At 41.4% G+C, this 17,911-nt stretch overlaps 1 protein-coding gene across 6 annotated transcripts in view; it reads right to left on the bottom strand.

The window, feature by feature from the left end:
* Positions 1 to 17,911, bottom strand: part of FGD5 (FYVE, RhoGEF and PH domain containing 5) — a 95,252-nt gene that overhangs the window by 5,490 nt on the left and 71,851 nt on the right. For 4 of the 6 annotated variants that reach the window (XM_075574639.1, XM_075574638.1, XM_075574636.1 and 1 more), the window contains 6 exons: positions 15,469 to 15,552; positions 14,641 to 14,720; positions 11,207 to 11,306; positions 2,325 to 2,462; positions 1,752 to 1,854; positions 1,153 to 1,286 (listed from right to left, as the gene is read on the bottom strand). In XM_075574639.1, coding sequence (XP_075430754.1) covers positions 1,153 to 1,286; positions 1,752 to 1,854; positions 2,325 to 2,462; positions 11,207 to 11,306; positions 14,641 to 14,720; positions 15,469 to 15,552 — 639 coding nt within the window. Of the gene's footprint in view, positions 1 to 1,126; positions 1,287 to 1,751; positions 1,855 to 2,324; positions 2,463 to 11,206; positions 11,307 to 14,640; positions 14,721 to 15,468; positions 15,553 to 17,911 lie in introns of all 6 variants that reach the window. The other 2 variants (XR_012788614.1, XM_075574640.1) reach the window with 2 other exon arrangements.

Genomic DNA, 17,911 nt, shown 5'->3' with positions numbered 1-17,911 from the left:
CAGCAAAGAAAGAAAGCACACACCTTTTTATTTTAATACAAATTGTTTTTTTGTCTTTTTTGCAACAGGATGTTTTGCTGAATCTGTGGCAGGCAAGGTGTTAAGTAACCAGCATGTGCGAGCGAATCTTTTCGGTGCTTAAAACATGTTATGGAACTACATCATGTGTTTAGAGAAGTATTATGCCAAAAAATGCATAGGCGTGTAATTGCATATTACCCTGGGGTGTAATTAGACATGCATACTCCTACAGTATAGCTTTATGAATATGCTAATTCAGAGATTCGAGCTTGTCAGGTGCATAATTTGTGTAACTGTTAATAAAGTGTCACATTAGTCAATTTAAATAATTTGCTGCCCCCTTACGACTGAAATAAGCCACGTTTCTGTTTCAATACTAAAGTAACCTTTTGGTTAGGACATCAACTGGCATTTGCTTATCTGTGCCTCATCATCATTGTGTGCTTTGTTGATTTGAAGTAGCACTCGGTTATTTTTATAGGGGTTACTGGGTTATTTTGAACAGTTGTATAGATTTCACAGTGCAACAGGCCCAGTGCAGTTATAATGCAGATATTCTCAGCACGGCCAATTCGAGTCGATTAGAACAGAGACATCATTATTTGTAAACATATAAAGTGGGCTCAGTCTTCCACTGCAACACGAAGCTTCATTTTTATTAAAGCATCAGACAATGTAAATCTCTGCACGCAGCAGATTCCCTCTACTAACTAACTACTCCTAAAGTGTTTGATGCCAGTAGATATTTAGATTTCATATTGAAGTTGTAGTAGATTAAGCCTTATTTAGATTTTCCTATTCTAGTGTATCACTCAAGAGGAGCTTTCTATTAGCTACAAAGGATGTGGGATAGGGCTTCTGCGTTTGATTTATTCAGTAACCCAGTTCATTATGTATCAAAGTAGTTGCAGTCCCTCCCTTGTCCCTACGAGCATAACACTTTGGCAGCTGCAATGTATTATTGGTAGGTCATTCTTGGAAATGGTCTCATGCAAACCCTAGGAAAATGTTTAAAATGCTTTGTCAGTGGAAACGATTAACCCTTCTATACGGCAAGTGAAGATAAGAGATTATTATGCAAAGTTTAGATAGCCATTCTCCTTGCCTTGTTTCAGATAGCCTTGGCCCTACCTCCATCAGAGCAGAAGGAATTTTCTTATGTTTCTTGAAGTAAGAGGGGTGAATATTGTGGAACACGGATGAAAAGGCACGGGTAGGGGACCTGGATAATGGCGGTGAGGAATTTGTGCTCAAAGCTGCAAGCTCTGTTTAAAAAAGAAAAAAACAAAACATAGAAACAGCATTTCACAGCAGATCAGAACCACTCGGCCCTCCCAGTCTGCCCATTTTCCTATCCAAGTGTGGGTTTTCGTTTTTTTTCGTTGATAACTACCAGTGGATAAAGAGCCATCGATGGTCCTCCAGTCCTGAGCGAGAGATTCCTTCTCATCTCAGTCTGCCGAGGGCGTGGGGCTGTGCCAAATAGGGGCGGGATTATGACGTGAGGGGTAACGTTGTTGCAAAATTGGGCAAGGTTATAATTCAATGGGGTTATGAAAGGATTGGGAGGAGATACGATGCAAGGGGTCGGAGTTTAGAACTGTCTCGGGGTCTCCCGTCAGCCTGACGTTTACCTCATTCTGCTTGAGACTGGGACAGAACTGGGATACATGAGAGACAGGGCTGTGCATAGAGAGAGGGCCTTGTGCAGATGCGCTGAATCTGATTACCTCTTTTCCGTAGCTCTGTGTAGCAGCCATTGCAGACTTTGGACGGTCGATCTTTGAGGTACTTTAGCGGATATTTGTTTCTTGAACAGCTGCGACAAACAATCTGTCAAAACGGGTTAATGAGATCAAATAAAGTGTGTCTGGGGATATTCACTAATGCTCTTTACTATCGTATAAAAAAATAAAACGTTGCAAATAGTAAAATAGGATTAACATTTTGCTCAAGTCTAAATTGTAATCTGTCAAGTTCAAGAGATGTTAATAAATCACTAGTGGTACCACTGCCCATCCATTATTGGTTTAAAGCCTCCCTGTATAGGCAATTAAAAAAAATATATATATATATATACTTTTTTTTACTTAATCATTGCAATTTACTGTTAATGCCTCCAGCAGCTTTTATTTTTATAGAAGTATTCATGTAAAGTATTTCTTTTCTTTAACAATTTGCTAAGAAATGTCTAACTCTGCACAATGGAAGTTGGAGATGACAAATGGTCACGTTTCCTGAGAATCATGGCTATATTTGCACCTGACCAATGACTAGCCTGCCTCTGGCTGACTCGGGCTTACCTTGCCACATGCATGACAATGATGACGTCTCAGGGTCATGGTGAAATCACTGCCACAGTTCATGCACATCATAACATGAGACACTGGCACCAAGCTTGGGGGCCTCTCACCCAGGCACATGCCCAGCCTTTCCCTGATCTGAGAGAGCGAAAATCATTCCACTTAACTGCCATGCGAGAGTGAGATTCATTGCAATAGGATATACAAGAATACAATGTTAGTATGCTATTCATCTTGGGGTTAACTCTGGCCCTATAATCTAAAGGACTGTGGTTGAAGCCGGTGCCTACAAAGGTTTGAATGAATGTTTCGGGTTTGGTTGACAGTAGTTGTATCTGTATGTGTGGTTACCATTGTCTGTGGTGTCCTTTCTAACCGGACAGATCTTCCGATTCTTCTAAGTAGAGACTGGAAGTATTTAAAGCAGCAATACTACATCTCCCCTCCCTCCATGTTTTTCTTTTTTTTTTTATATATGTAAAGCATGTGACAATGTGTAATTCTACATTCTTCCCTAAACTGGCAATTGTTTGGTGCGCCTGCTATAAATATGTCAAAATCCTGATTGTGGGCCTAACATAATGGCCGCCTTTCAGTTTCAATCAATCCTTCAGTCAGTGTTACTCAGCAGCTACAATGTATTCTTATATTAAGAAGGAAACATCTATTGTTACAGTTTACAGCTCAAACAGCTGGTAAGATTGTCAACAAATTATTACAAACAGGAAAGTGTTGCAAATATCTTGCACTGCTGGGGAGGTGGGCTAAAGCCTGCTATAGAAATCAAGGGTTGCTGCAGAACTCATTAAAAATGGCATTAAGAGTTAATTTAAAAAAAAAATGCAATAAGTTATCTAATACTACAGAACTTAAAATAGAAAAATGAACTTTAGAACAAGAGTGAATGCTTACTATTTTAAAATAAATTGGTTGCAGATACTCAGATCAGGAAATTAATGGAAATATTGGTAATATATGATATAGATAAAAGTTAGTAGAAATACCAGCCTTAATCATATAGGAACCAAGTTGTTACGTTAACAAGAGCTAACAGGTCCTTATGTGCCATTATAAAATTATTTACAAACGGAGACGAGTTTGGAAAGACTCACCCAGATAAATGTAATTAGCAGCAGATGTACAATCAGAAGCTAATTTACTCAATGTGAAAATCTAATTCATACTATTTATAGAATTTTCTCAATTTAAACACCTTATTGGAAATGTGTATGTGCCCGAATTGAAAACTTGCAACAGCTGCCTGTTCCTGCCACTAGATGGTACTGTATGATAAGAAGTTAGGTGGAGGGCAAGCTCTATAACAGTGGTTTCCTTTCTTTGTTTTTGTATTTTTTTGGTTAAGTAACCTAGTGAAATTCTGCGGAACCCCACCCCTCACTAATAGTGCGTCTGTGATCAGATGCATTGTAAGGAACCCCAACCTTCTCTAATAGCGCATCTGATATCAGATGCATTGTAAGGAACCCCGACCCTCTCTAATAGCGCTTCGGAGATCAGGTGCATTGTAAGGAACCACAACCTTCTCTAATAGCGCGTCTGAGATCAGATGCATTGTAAGGAACCCCGACCCTCTAATAGCGCGTCTCAGATCAGGTGCCTTGTAAGGAACCCCAACCTTCTCTAATAGCATGTATGAGATCAGATGCATTGTAAGGAACCCCAACCCTCTCTAATAGCGCGTCTGAGATCAGATGCATTGTAAGGAACCCCGACACTCTCTAATAGCGCGTCTCAGATCAGATGCATTGTAAGGAACCCCAACCCTCTCTAATAGCGTGTCTGAGATCAGATGCATTGTAAGGAACCCCAACCCTCTCTAATAGCGCGTCTGAGTTCAAATGCATTGTAAAGAACCCCAACCCTCTCTAATAGCGTGTCTGAGATACATTGTAAGGAACCCTCTCTAATAGCGCGTCTGAGATCAGATGCATTGTAAGGAACCCCAACCCTCTCTAATAGCGCGTCTGATATCAGATGCATTGTAAGGAACCCCAACCCTCTCTAATAGCGCGTCTGAGATCAGATGCATTGTAAGAGACCCCAACCCTCTCTAATAGCGCGTCTGAGATCAGATGTATTGTAAATTTTTCTGTATCTGGTACAATTTTAAAATGACCTAAAAATTAGAGGGAACCCTTTAGGGATTCTCAGGGAACCCAAGGGTTCCTAGGAACCCTGGTTGAAAAACACTGCTCTATAACAATGCAGTGTCACAATACATTGGAACTGTAAGAAATTGAAAGCGCTCAGCCCGCAGACGCCTTCTCCATCTTTCTTTATGTTTCAAAAAGTCTTCATTTTGAACGGAACAACCATTGAAAATACAGTACGTACTGGGGTACTGCTGAGAGAATCCTAATGATAAAGTTAGTAGAGAAACTATATACAGGTACATCAATTTTCAAAAATAATTCCGGATCAGATTTTTAAAGAGACTTTTTACAAATAGAAAATATCTGTTTTTAGCAAAACAAATCTACTGAAGGATTTTTTTCAGCAAAAGATTATGATGAAAAATGCGAATTCCTTAAAAGCTTCAGACCCTTTAAATCTGTAAAATAACTGGCAATGAAGAAGTGTTCTTTCATTTGCTGCCAGAGGGACTTGTAGTGGGTTTCTGGCCCCTCTAGTAGAGAAGGGGTTAACGTTCCATTGGACTCTGTTTGCATACTTCTTGCTCCTTTTTAATAACCTATTACAAGACAGCTGCCAATGCAGCAAAATAATGTGTGTCCCATTGTAAGTCAGTCACTAATTGGAGAAAAATGTGTAGAAAAAGTGTAAACTCAGGGAAAAAAACCCAAGCCAGTGATTTCATTGTTAGGTACTTACTGTACTGCTAGTTTTTAAAATGAGTAACATACTGTATCAGCAGTATGAGTAACATACTGTATCAGCAGTATGAGAGTAACATACTGTATCAGCAGTATGAGAGTAACATACTGTATCAGCAGTATGAGAGTATGAGAGTAACATACTGTATCAGCAGTATGAGAGAGTATGAGAGTAACATACTGTATCAGCAGTATGAGAGTAACATACTGTATCAGCAGTATGAGAGTAACATACTGTAGCAGCAGTATGAGAGTAACATACTGTATCAGCAGTAGGAGAGTAACATACTGTATCAGCAGTATGAGGGTAACATACTGTATCAGCAGTATGAGGGTAACATACTGTATCAGCATTATGAGAGTAACATACTGTATCAGCAGTATGAGGGTAACATACTGTATCAGCATTATGAGAGTAACATACTGTATCAGCAGTATGAGGGTAACATACTGTATCAGCAGTATGAGGGTAACATACTGTATCAGCAGTATGAGGGTAACATACTGTATCAGCAGTATGAGAGTAACATACTGTATCAGCAGTATGAGGGTACCATACTGTATCAGCAGTATGAGGGTACCATACTGTATCAGCAGTATGAGGGTAACATACTGTATCAGCAGTATGAGAGTAACATACTGTATCAGCAGTATGAGGGTAACATACTGTATCAGCAGTATGAGGGTAACATACTGTATCAGCAGTATGAGGGTGTGGCTGTTTGCTAATCTCAACATTGAATCGGGAGCTCAGGGTGAAAATATCATGCAAAGTTTTAGAATAAATACAATGTTTACCCTAATGTCTCTGTATAGTGAACCACATGTGTTTTATCACATGAACCAAGTTATCAATACGAGCCGTCTCATATTATTCACATTGTTTATTATTAGTGCTTTGATGACCCAAAGATACCGAATTAAAAAAAAAAAATGTCACACCCTTCACTGCAGCTCCTATAACGATGCTGTACCTGTGGCAGCTCCTATAATGAAGGTGTACCTGAGGCAGCTCCTATAATGATGCTGTACCTGTGGCAGCTCCTATAATGACGCTGTACCTGAGGCAGCTCCTATAATGACGGTGTACCTGAGGCAGCTCCTATAACGATGCTGTACCTGTGGCAGCTCCTATAATGACGCTGTACCTGAGGCAGCTCCTATAATGACGGTGTACCTGAGGCAGCTCCTATAATGACGCTGTACCTGAGGCAGCTCCTATAATGACGCTGTACCTGAGGCAGCTCGTATAATGATGCTGTACCTGTGGCAGCTCCTATAATGACGCTGTACCTGAGACAGCTCCTATAACGATGGTGTACCTGTGGCAGCTCCTATAATGACGGTGTACCTGAGGCAGCTTCTATAATGATGCTGTACCTGAGTCAGCTCCTATAATGACGCTGTACCTGTGGCAGCTTCTATAATGACGCTGTACCTGAAGCAGCTCCTATAATGATGCTGTACCTGAGGCAGCTCCTATAATGAAGGTGTACCTGAGGCAGCTCCTATAATGACGGTGTACCTGAGGCAGCTCCTATAATGAAGGTGTACCTGAGGCAGCTCCTATAATGACGGTGTACCTGAAGCAGCTCCTATAATGATGCTGTACATGAGGCAGCTCCTATAACGATGGTGTACCTGAGACAGCTCCTATAATGAAGGTGTACCTGAGGCAGCTCCTATAACGATGGTGTACCTGAGACAGCTCCTATAATGACGGTGTACCTGAGGCAGCTCCTATAACGATGCTGTACCTGAAGCAGCTCCTATAATGACGGTGTACCTGTGGCAGCTTCTATAATGACGCTGTACCTGAAGCAGCTCCTATAATGACGCTGTACCTGAGGCAGCTCCTATAATGAAGGTGTACCTGAGGCAGCTCCTATAATGACGCTGTACCTGAGGCAGCTCCTATAATGAAGGTGTACCTGAGGCAGCTCCTATAATGACGCTGTACCTGAGGCAGCTCCTATAATGAAGGTGTACCTGAGGTAGCTCCTATAATGACGCTGTACCTGAGGCAGCTCCTATAATGACGCTGTACCTGAGGCAGCTCCTATAATGAAGGTGTACCTGGGGTAGCTCCTATAATGACGCTGTACCTGAGACAGCTCCAATAATGAAGGTGTACCTGACACAGCTCCTATAATGACGCTGTACCTGAGACAGCTCCAATAATGACGGTGTACCTGAAGCAGCTATAATGACGGTGTGTGTACCTGTGGCAGCTCCTATAATGAAGGTGTACCTGAGGCAGCTCCTATAATGACGGTGTACCTGATGCAGCTCCTATAATGACGGTGTGTGTACCTGAGGCAGCTCCTATAATGATGCTGTACCTGAGGTAGCTCCTATAATGAAGGTGTACCTGAGGCAGCTCCTATAATGACGCTGTACCTGAGGCAGCTCCTATAATGAAGGTGTACCTGAGGCAGCTCCTATAATGACGCTGTACCTGAGGCAGCTCCTATAATGAAGGTGTACCTGGGGTAGCTCCTATAATGACGCTGTACCTGAGACAGCTCCAATAATGAAGGTGTACCTGAGACAGCTCCTATAATGACGCTGTACCTGAGACAGCTCCAATAATGACGGTGTACCTGAAGCAGCTATAATGACGGTGTGTGTACCTGTGGCAGCTCCTATAATGAAGGTGTACCTGAGACAGCTCCTATAATGACGGTGTACCTGAGGCAGCTCCTATAATGAAGGTGTACCTAAAGCAGCTATAATGAAGGTGTACCTGAGGCAGCTCCTATAATGACGGTGTACCTGAAGCAGCTCCTATAATGACGGTGTGTGTACCTGAGGCAGCTCCTATAATGATGCTGTACCTGAGGTAGCTCCTATAATGAAGGTGTACCTGAGGCAGCTCCTATAATGAAGGTGTACCTGAGGCAGCTCCTATAATGACGGTGTACCTGAGGCAGCTCCTATAATGAAGGTGTACCTGAGGCAGCTCCTATAATGAAGGTGTACCTGAGGCAGCTCCTATAATGAAGGTGTACATGAGGCAGATCCTATAATGAAGGTGTACATGAGGCAGCTCCTATAATGAAGGTGTACCTGAGGCAGCTCCTATAATGAAGGTATACATGAGGCAGATCCTATAATGAAGGTGTACCTGAGGCAGCTCCTATAATGACGGTGTACCTGAGGCAGCTCCTATAATGACGGTGTACCTGAGACAGCTCCTATAATGACGGTGTACCTGAGGCAGCTCCTATAATGACGGTGTACCTGTGGCAGCTCCTATAATGATGCTGTACCTGAGGTAGCTCCTATAATGACGGTGTACCTGAGGCAGCTCCTATAATGACGGTGTACCTGTGGCAGCTCCTATAATGACGGTGTGTGTACCTGAGGCAGCTCCTATAATGATGCTGTACCTGAGGCAGTTCCTATAATGACGGTGTACCTGAGGCAGCTCCTATAATGACGGTGTACCTGTGGCAGCTCCTATAATGACGGTGTACCTGTGGCAGCTCCTATAATGAAGGTGTACCTGAGGCAGCTCCTATAATGATGCTGTACCTGAGGTAGCTCCTATAATAAAGGTGTACATGAGGCAGCTCCTATAATGATGCTGTACCTAAGGTAGCTCCTATAATGACGGTGTACCTGAGGCAGCTCCTATAATGAAGGTGTACCTGAGGCAGCTCCTATAATGAAGGTGTACCTGAGGCAGCTCCTATAATGAAGGTGTACATGAGGCAGATCCTATAATGAAGGTGTACCTGGGGCAGCTCCTATAATGATGCTGTACCTGAGGTAGCTCCTATAATGAAGGTGTACCTGAGGCAGCTCCTATAATGAAGGTGTACCTGAGGCAGCTCCTATAATGAAGGTGTACATGAGGCAGATCCTATAATGAAGGTGTACCTGAGGCAGCTCCTATAATGAAGGTGTACCTGAGGCAGCTCCTATAATGACGCTGTACCTGAGACAGCTCCAATAATGACGGTGTACCTGAAGCAGCTATAATGACGGTGTGTGTACCTGTGGCAGCTCCTATAATGAAGGTGTACCTGAGGCAGCTCCTATAATGACGGTGTACCTGAAGCAGCTCCTATAATGACGGTGTGTGTACCTGAGGCAGCTCCTATAATGATGCTGTACCTGAGGTAGCTCCTATAATGAAGGTGTACCTGAGGCAGCTCCTATAATGACGCTGTACCTGAGGCAGCTCCTATAATGAAGGTGTACCTGAGGCAGCTCCTATAATGACGCTGTACCTGAGGCAGCTCCTATAATGAAGGTGTACCTGGGGTAGCTCCTATAATGACGCTGTACCTGAGACAGCTCCAATAATGAAGGTGTACCTGAGACAGCTCCTATAATGACGCTGTACCTGAGACAGCTCCAATAATGACGTTGTACCTGAAGCAGCTATAATGACGGTGTGTGTACCTGTGGCAGCTCCTATAATGAAGGTGTACCTGAGACAGCTCCTATAATGACGATGTACCTGAGGCAGCTCCTATAATGAAGGTGTACCTAAAGCAGCTATAATGAAGGTGTACCTGAGGCAGCTCCTATAATGATGGTGTACCTGAAGCAGCTCCTATAATGACGGTGTGTGTACCTGAGGCAGCTCCTATAATGATGCTGTACCTGAGGTAGCTCCTATAATGAAGGTGTACCTGAGGCAGCTCCTATAATGAAGGTGTACCTGAGGCAGCTCCTATAATGACGGTGTACCTGAGGCAGCTCCTATAATGAAGGTGTACCTGAGGCAGCTCCTATAATGAAGGTGTACCTGAGGCAGCTCCTATAATGAAGGTGTACATGAGGCAGATCCTATAATGAAGGTGTACATGAGGCAGCTCCTATAATGAAGGTGTACCTGAGGCAGCTCCTATAATGAAGGTATACATGAGGCAGATCCTATAATGAAGGTGTACCTGAGGCAGCTCCTATAATGACGGTGTACCTGAGGCAGCTCCTATAATGACGGTGTACCTGAGACAGCTCCTATAATGACGGTGTACCTGAGGCAGCTCCTATAATGACGGTGTACCTGTGGCAGCTCCTATAATGATGCTGTACCTGAGGTAGCTCCTATAATGACGGTGTACCTGAGGCAGCTCCTATAATGACGGTGTACCTGTGGCAGCTCCTATAATGACGGTGTGTGTACCTGAGGCAGCTCCTATAATGATGCTGTACCTGAGGCAGTTCCTATAATGACGGTGTACCTGAGGCAGCTCCTATAATGACGGTGTACCTGTGGCAGCTCCTATAATGACGGTGTACCTGTGGCAGCTCCTATAATGAAGGTGTACCTGAGGCAGCTCCTATAATGATGCTGTACCTGAGGTAGCTCCTATAATAAAGGTGTACATGAGGCAGCTCCTATAATGATGCTGTACCTAAGGTAGCTCCTATAATGACGGTGTACCTGAGGCAGCTCCTATAATGAAGGTGTACCTGAGGCAGCTCCTATAATGAAGGTGTACCTGAGGCAGCTCCTATAATGAAGGTGTACATGAGGCAGATCCTATAATGAAGGTGTACCTGGGGCAGCTCCTATAATGATGCTGTACCTGAGGTAGCTCCTATAATGAAGGTGTACCTGAGGCAGCTCCTATAATGAAGGTGTACATGAGGCAGCTCCTATAATGATGCTGTACCTGAGGCAGCTCCTATAATGAAGGTGTACCTGAGGCAGCTCCTATAATGAAGGTGTACATGAGGCAGATCCTATAATGAAGGTGTACCTGAGGCAGCTCCTATAATGAAGGTGTACCTGAGGCAGCTCCTATAATGAAGGTGTACATGAGGCAGATCCTATAATGAAGGTGTACATGAGGCAGCTCCTATAATGAAGGTGTACATGAGGCAGCTCCTATAATGAAGGTATACCTGAGGCAGCTCCTATAATGATGCTGTACCTGTGGCAGCTCTGATTTGAAATGAATGAGATTCCATAGGGGGCCATTGATGTTGAGGATGAGTGAGACTCATAATAACAGCTCTGTGCTATATACAGTATGTGTACCCTAGGGCTATGTACGTACTTACCTCAATGCTGTTGTGATAAACGGATACAGTGGGTGCTTTGTAATATTCCTGAACAGTTCTGCTGATACAGCTATACCATTCATCCCTCTCCGAGCAAGAGCTGAAAATGAGATTAAGAAAGTCATTTTCTGCTTCGACTTATGGGTTACATTCAGAGAAAGCCAGCAATAAACAGAAAATATGGATTCAATGTTAGGTTTATATCAGCAGTAAGGGCTGTGTATCAAGCAGACTGTCTCTACTCCGATTATCCCACCAATTACTCTATATTATATCCTTTTTCTTTAGCTGTGGCATTAGATTTGATAAAATAGTTAATGCACATTAGGCTGGTTTCATAGTCAGACCAAATGCAGCTGAAATATAACATGTCAAATATGATTTTAGATATTCAGACGCTCTTTCCTCTAACTTCTCTTTTTCTGACATTAACCTCTCCCCTGATACAAATTATGCTAAAGCAACCAGGATTAACACCAAACACCTTGATTAATTGTCATTACAGCATGAACATTGTAAATGGCAAAAGCCTATTGGTCGCTACATGTGATGGACTATTATCCCAGGAAGGAAAAATGTATTTTAAATAAGAGATGCAGAGCATGAAATCATTGGCCAATAATTTAAAATATACTGTAATGATCAAAAGTGTGGACTGTTACACACCAATGTTCTTTCAAAACTAAAAACAATGCAGAATCTGCTAATTACTCGTAAAAGTGCTTGTTGCGATATTGTGTTTCCTTTATAATCTATCAACAGGAGTTTTTCACGGCTGGAATACACACATTAAAGGAGCAGTTCCTCTTAGTCGTGTTTTTTCGTGGGTTTTTTTGCAGCTCCAGGGACCCCACAGTTCTGAAGATACTTCCCCAGTAGTGTTACCGGGTTTAAATCTCCCTTGTGGGAAGCATGTTGGCTGCCAAATCTTGGGCCAATAGGAAGCTGCAACATCATCGGTTGGGGCTGCTTATTGGACGGCCATTTAAAGCCCCTTTAAAAACTAGGAAGTAATACCAGTAAATTCACCAGGAAGTATCTTGGGAACCATGAGGTCCCCGTAGCTGAAAATAGCATTGTTCTGTTCTGGAGAACCCCCAAGTTTCAATCCTGTAAAAATAGAGGTTGGTTAGGGTGGGTTCTCCCTCAATCCCTCCCAAATCTCTCCTTGTCTTCCGTCAGTTCATCTGAAGAAAAGACGAGTTCTGAATAGCTTTTGTCCAAACATCTATGGAGATCTTATCGACCTCTTAAAAAGCTTCGTAGGCAGAAAAAAATGCAATGAGCCAAACAAGAGAAACTTTGATCTGCTGCTGATTCCCAATAATTTGGAAGAAGTCAAATTAAAAAGAAGTTACAAAATATCTGATGCTGACAAAGTAACATCCTTTTATAAAAAATGGCATAAAAAGTGTGGGCGCTGTTACTGGTGTTTTGGCGCTAACCATGTTATGTTTTTGGTTCTGCTGCTGCTGCTGCTGCAAAAAAACAGGATTAGAAATTGTGTTTCGCTCGGATTCAACTTGAAAGTTTGCATTTCAAACCCACAACCCCTGCCCATCCAAAATATAAACCGATGGTACAGCGATCTACTCTATACCGATCGCATCTGGAGAAACTACTCCCTTGTTTTTCAATCAAGGAGATTAAAGGAGTAAGGCATTTTATTTAAATTGCCTAATCCAAGCACCGTATTGTTGTCTAGGACCTAATGCACACAGCGTTTCCCAATGATACAGCTCAGCGAGTAGTGCAATGGTGTGGCATGGACATAGGAGAAATACACAGGGCACGTTTTTAATTAGTTTCTCTGGGAGGGTTGACAAAAACCAATGACAGTTCTCTGTACACATCAGAAATAGCTGAATCACATGGCATTTAATATCCTGCAAAATGTACAATATTGCCTCTTTTTTTTTTGAGATTACATTTTTTTTCCCCAAAAGTGCAAAGCATGAGAATTATAAATAGGAAACTATCAGAATAACTGCATCCTCCTCTATTTCATAGTACTAAAAATGATTAAGCCCCCTCCTGCCAGAGATTCCTGCAAAGTGTTGTTTAACCAGAGTAAAATATTCTAAAGCCTTCTACATCAAAAAAAAAAAAAGATTTTTATTTGCATTTGCCTTTGTTTTCTTTTACTTCATTTATTTGTTAAAAAAAAAATACAACCACACATAAAAATCTAATAATAAAATGCAGTGTGATGAATGCGGTAACAGATACACTAACTAATGGAATCTGTCAGTGGTTGCACAGGCACACACATGGTTTGGTTAACCACAATCCTCAGTGCAATTTTATCAATTTCATTAACCAAGGACAGTGAATTTGGGATGCTGAGCACACAAACTTAATATTAGCCAAGCTCTTCAACCTGCTTTCCGCATCATTAAACCTCTCCAGGCGATAATCACACATCTTACACTGCCAAAGCGTGTAGTGAACACATGTCCACTAGCCTCTGAGGTGAGTTATGTGTAAATTGGTTCCACCTTTTCACAAATGAACTAGTTAAATAACACATGGATTGTTGTTAAGCCAGCGATTTTTGTCTGGCCCCGGTGAATGCAAAATGTTTACAATGCAAAATACAACCAGTGAGGCTGCGTCGATAAGCAGGCACACTTTGCGCTGTCTGATACATAATGTCTTGTGAATAAATTACAATTCTCATTATTGCTAAAAAAAACAAAGAAAGTGGCATTAAGAAAGTCGTGGTACCATGTAAAAGTAAAGGCGGACATAATCTTACGGAAAAAGGTACACAAGTTATAAAAGGTAATGCTTTATCTAAGTTATAAAACAAGGAGTTGATAGCTCTTAATTTTATATAGATATAGATATATATCATATATATATATATATATACCCCAATTGCTTTAAAGAAAAAAAAGTAATGACAAAAAGAATTGGGCGTGTCTTGACAGGCTCCACGTGTTTTCTTCCGTTTTATAATCCTTATACAAGCCAGTAATTGCCAACGCTGAATGGGACAAAGTGTACGACAGTTTAGTGGGCTTAGTAAACATGGCCCACAATGTGAATCAGCGTACAGGAAGGTGTAAAGCCGTTGATACAGCATTACCCATTGTACGTTTCTATGCACTAGAACTGCATTATGAGTCACCATGTTCTAACCACGTCTCACCATTATAGGATAAAGCCCCAAGTGTATTATTGACTTACTCTTTTCTAGGAGAGATTCTTAAATATTTAGGGCTTTATTTTGGCTGCAAAATTCTCATAAACTTTTTAATAGGGATTTTAGCTCAGAATGGCTGCTTCGGTGTATACAGAAATACCGCCGTGGCCTGATCCAGCGAGTAGCTTGAAGAGCAAACTGTGGGCAAAGAACAGAACCCAAGACCCATCAATTTGAGTTTGTTTGCAAAAACTGCTCTGGCTGCCATGCAGACACACGTTTTTACCTTGCTGAAAGCATCAGGCAGCACTCCATGCATTCAATCTTCAGCACGTTCTGGGCATTCTCTACAATAGGACGACTCACCTATAAGAAGAAGAAATATATATATATATTATTGCATAGGTGCATCAAGTACTTAAGATCCTGCTTGGCCTCCTGATTCAATCAGTGCAGCATACAATTCCATTCAGTCCTTTACAGGGTGCAATTGGCATCAGAGTTACAATTCATGTATTTAATTTGTATACAGACTTTCAAGAGCCTCACAAGAGAGAAAATAAACATTTGAATTCCACCTCCATTACTGTCATTGTTAAAGGGCCGTTTATAGGGAGAGGGGAGCTGAGTTATGATATGACGGCGGCCGTTTAACCATAGCCCTCGCCTGTAATCCACAATGGAGACACAACTCTGCCAGTTCTTGTCTCTTGTTGCATCATAAATAACACCTAACAATCCATGGTGAGATTATGAAAATGGATCAATTGAGCTAACTTCATTAACCTCAACATTGCTGGATCACATCAACACGCAAGCCTCCGACTTATTAGCAAGAAACTGCATCACAAGCCGTTCCAAACATAGAGACAGTGTAGCCCCAGCATTATACAGTCGCATGCACTGTTTGGCACTTGTTTCTGTTTTTTAGCATAACATTTTTAAACTAGGGTCGGAAGGGTTTTGTTCCCATTTTTCAGGTGTGAGTAGTCCTACAATTAGGTACCAATACCTTTCCAATTACACTTTCAACCGTGAGGCTGATGTGGCTCATATAGGGTGAAGTGCCAGATTGTTACACAGAAGATTGGCAGTGCTATATTTATATAATTACCCTCATTCCAGGGATTGAAAGCGTGTTTTTGAGCCTGTATTTGCCATCCTTCTGAGGGTAAGTGTACAGAAGAACATCATTCATCTGAAAAAACAAAGATCACTTTTTTTTTTAATTTAGAAATAATGCCTACGATTTCATATCCTTCACTTTTTAAAGAAAGATATGGACCAGTTACCAAATTACATAGTAGATTAGGTTGAAAAAAGACACCCGTCCATCCCAGGACATACTTGAAAACGAGAGGTAACTCTCAATGTATTACTTCCTGGTTAAACATTTTTTTAATAAATAAATCAAGTTCAACCTATGCTATATTTAGACGAGATACTTTATCCTATATCCGTACTTACAGTATATTGATCCAGGGGAAGGCAAACAAAAAAACCCAAGTGACACATCATCCAATGATATCTCAGAAGGGGAAAGATAAATTCCAGCCTGACTCCAAGAATTGGCAATCAGATTTAAAATGACATTACTTTCCCCCCAAATTCTATGGAATATAAATCCCCAGGCAAGTGATCCGAGTCGCCGTGGTCAGTTGGAAGATGACAGGGTACATGTTTCAGGTACTCAGGGCAGGTACTCACAGCTGAGAGTAATATTGCTGCATTTTAAATTGTACATAAGAGAAGCAAAAGTAAAGCACAAGATCAAAAAAGTCAGAAACTGCTTAGGAGAAGAATAGAAAACCTATCGGAGTGCCCTTTTCATTTATATTTCCATTTCAGATCATCCCAAATATAAAAGCGATGCTAAATCTTAATTGTCTCCCAGAGCTCAGTCTTATTCCACATTCAGAATGCATTGGCAGTGACATCACTGATTTGACATGACCTCAAATTAAGCAATTTAAAACCTAGAACCCATGTGATGATGGATGGTGCCATGGAAATTTGTGCTAAAATAGTAGATCAGAATAGGGCTGAGTTATGGGATTCTGTGAGTTTTTATCAGGGCATTTGACCTCTAGTGACCTTGAGTATGACACCCATACCATTATGTTAACATAATACTTATAAATAATGCATCAATCTCATATTTATCTAATAGCAACACACACGGAGACAGATGGGTACAACACTTGTCGATCATCAATTGAAGACACTGGGCTCCTTCCTACAATAAGACTGTGGGATTTACATGCGATGCAATGACAGATGACTAGTCAGTGGGTTTTTATTCAGTTTACTTATTGCTTCATAAATTACTTTCCCTGTTCACATTAATCTGATCGGCCCACTGACATTTCCACAGTGCTGATCACATTACCATGTCTAGCTGCAGCAGGTTAGTGCTGAGAGAGAGATCCATCACATTATATTGAAAATGATGATCAAGAAGGTGAAAACTGACTTTTTTTTTTTGTAAAGGGTCAAGTCCGGTTCTTTCCTATGTTTTTCCAACTAAGAACACAGTTATAAGGCAGGGCAGCTACTTCATAGGCTAGCACACACCCCTAAGATTTCAGAAGGATCTTCAATAAATTGCATGCCTGTCTGATTAGGAAGGGTTAAGCAAATTGCAAAATCTTACTTTCCCCATATTGTGGTAACTACAAGACATTGATTATCCCTGTAGGAGAAAATCCATGAACAGAATTCTGTTAGGGACGTAGCAAGCCAGTGTAAGAGATTTGCCTAAAAAAAATCAAAGCTTGCTGAATTAGTGAAGGGCCAGTTTCTTTCTGCCGGGTGAGTATTCCCATGGGGCACTCCCTCAAACATCCAGAGAAAGGACTAATGAGATGAACTCCAAACACCAGGAAGAAGCTAATAAAATGGATTTTTGGGATACTGCCAACATATTGTAGTCGTCTACAAGACTTGTTCTGGATATGTATCCGTAAAAGATGCCTTGACGCTACTGTTGACATGGCAACGCTGATTAGCACCCCAAGATTTGATTAAACGTTAAAAAATGACCATTGTTGTTTAATTGCCTGGTGCAGCCTTTGCAGAATGAAATGCAGAATAAAACACTCGTCTAACCTGCTAGCACGTGGGCGGAGGCATGATTCATTTGAGATAAATATATAAGACTGTTTTCTTGTTACAGGGGGGGGTGGGAGAGGGGTGTAAAGATTTTAGTTACTTTGTCAGTGGCTGCAGAGTTATAAACAAAAGAAAGTACACAGTGACACATTTCCAACACAGAACAGTATGAAATCTGAAAATAAAGATTAGTCCAATAATTGGTGTAAAAAGTAAATCCTGGAGATTCTCCCATGTATTTTCCCCGTAATGTTTCTAGTGCAAATTATTTTATTTTTATTTATTTGTTTATTTATTTTATTTATTTGTTCTTCTTGGTTACATGAACTTTAGCATCAAACATGTTTGTCTCTGACTTCCTTCTATTGCTCAAAGAAATTAAACTTTTGTGGATATTCTAGTATGTACTGTATAACCAGGGGTGATTGAAGGGGGTTCAGGGGGTG

The sequence above is a fragment of the Ascaphus truei genome, chromosome 17 (assembly GCF_040206685.1).
Source record: "Ascaphus truei isolate aAscTru1 chromosome 17, aAscTru1.hap1, whole genome shotgun sequence".
Classification (NCBI taxonomy): domain Eukaryota; kingdom Metazoa; phylum Chordata; class Amphibia; order Anura; family Ascaphidae; genus Ascaphus; species Ascaphus truei.
Note: the sequence above shows the minus strand (reverse complement) of the source record. Positions and strands in the feature narration are given on the sequence as shown.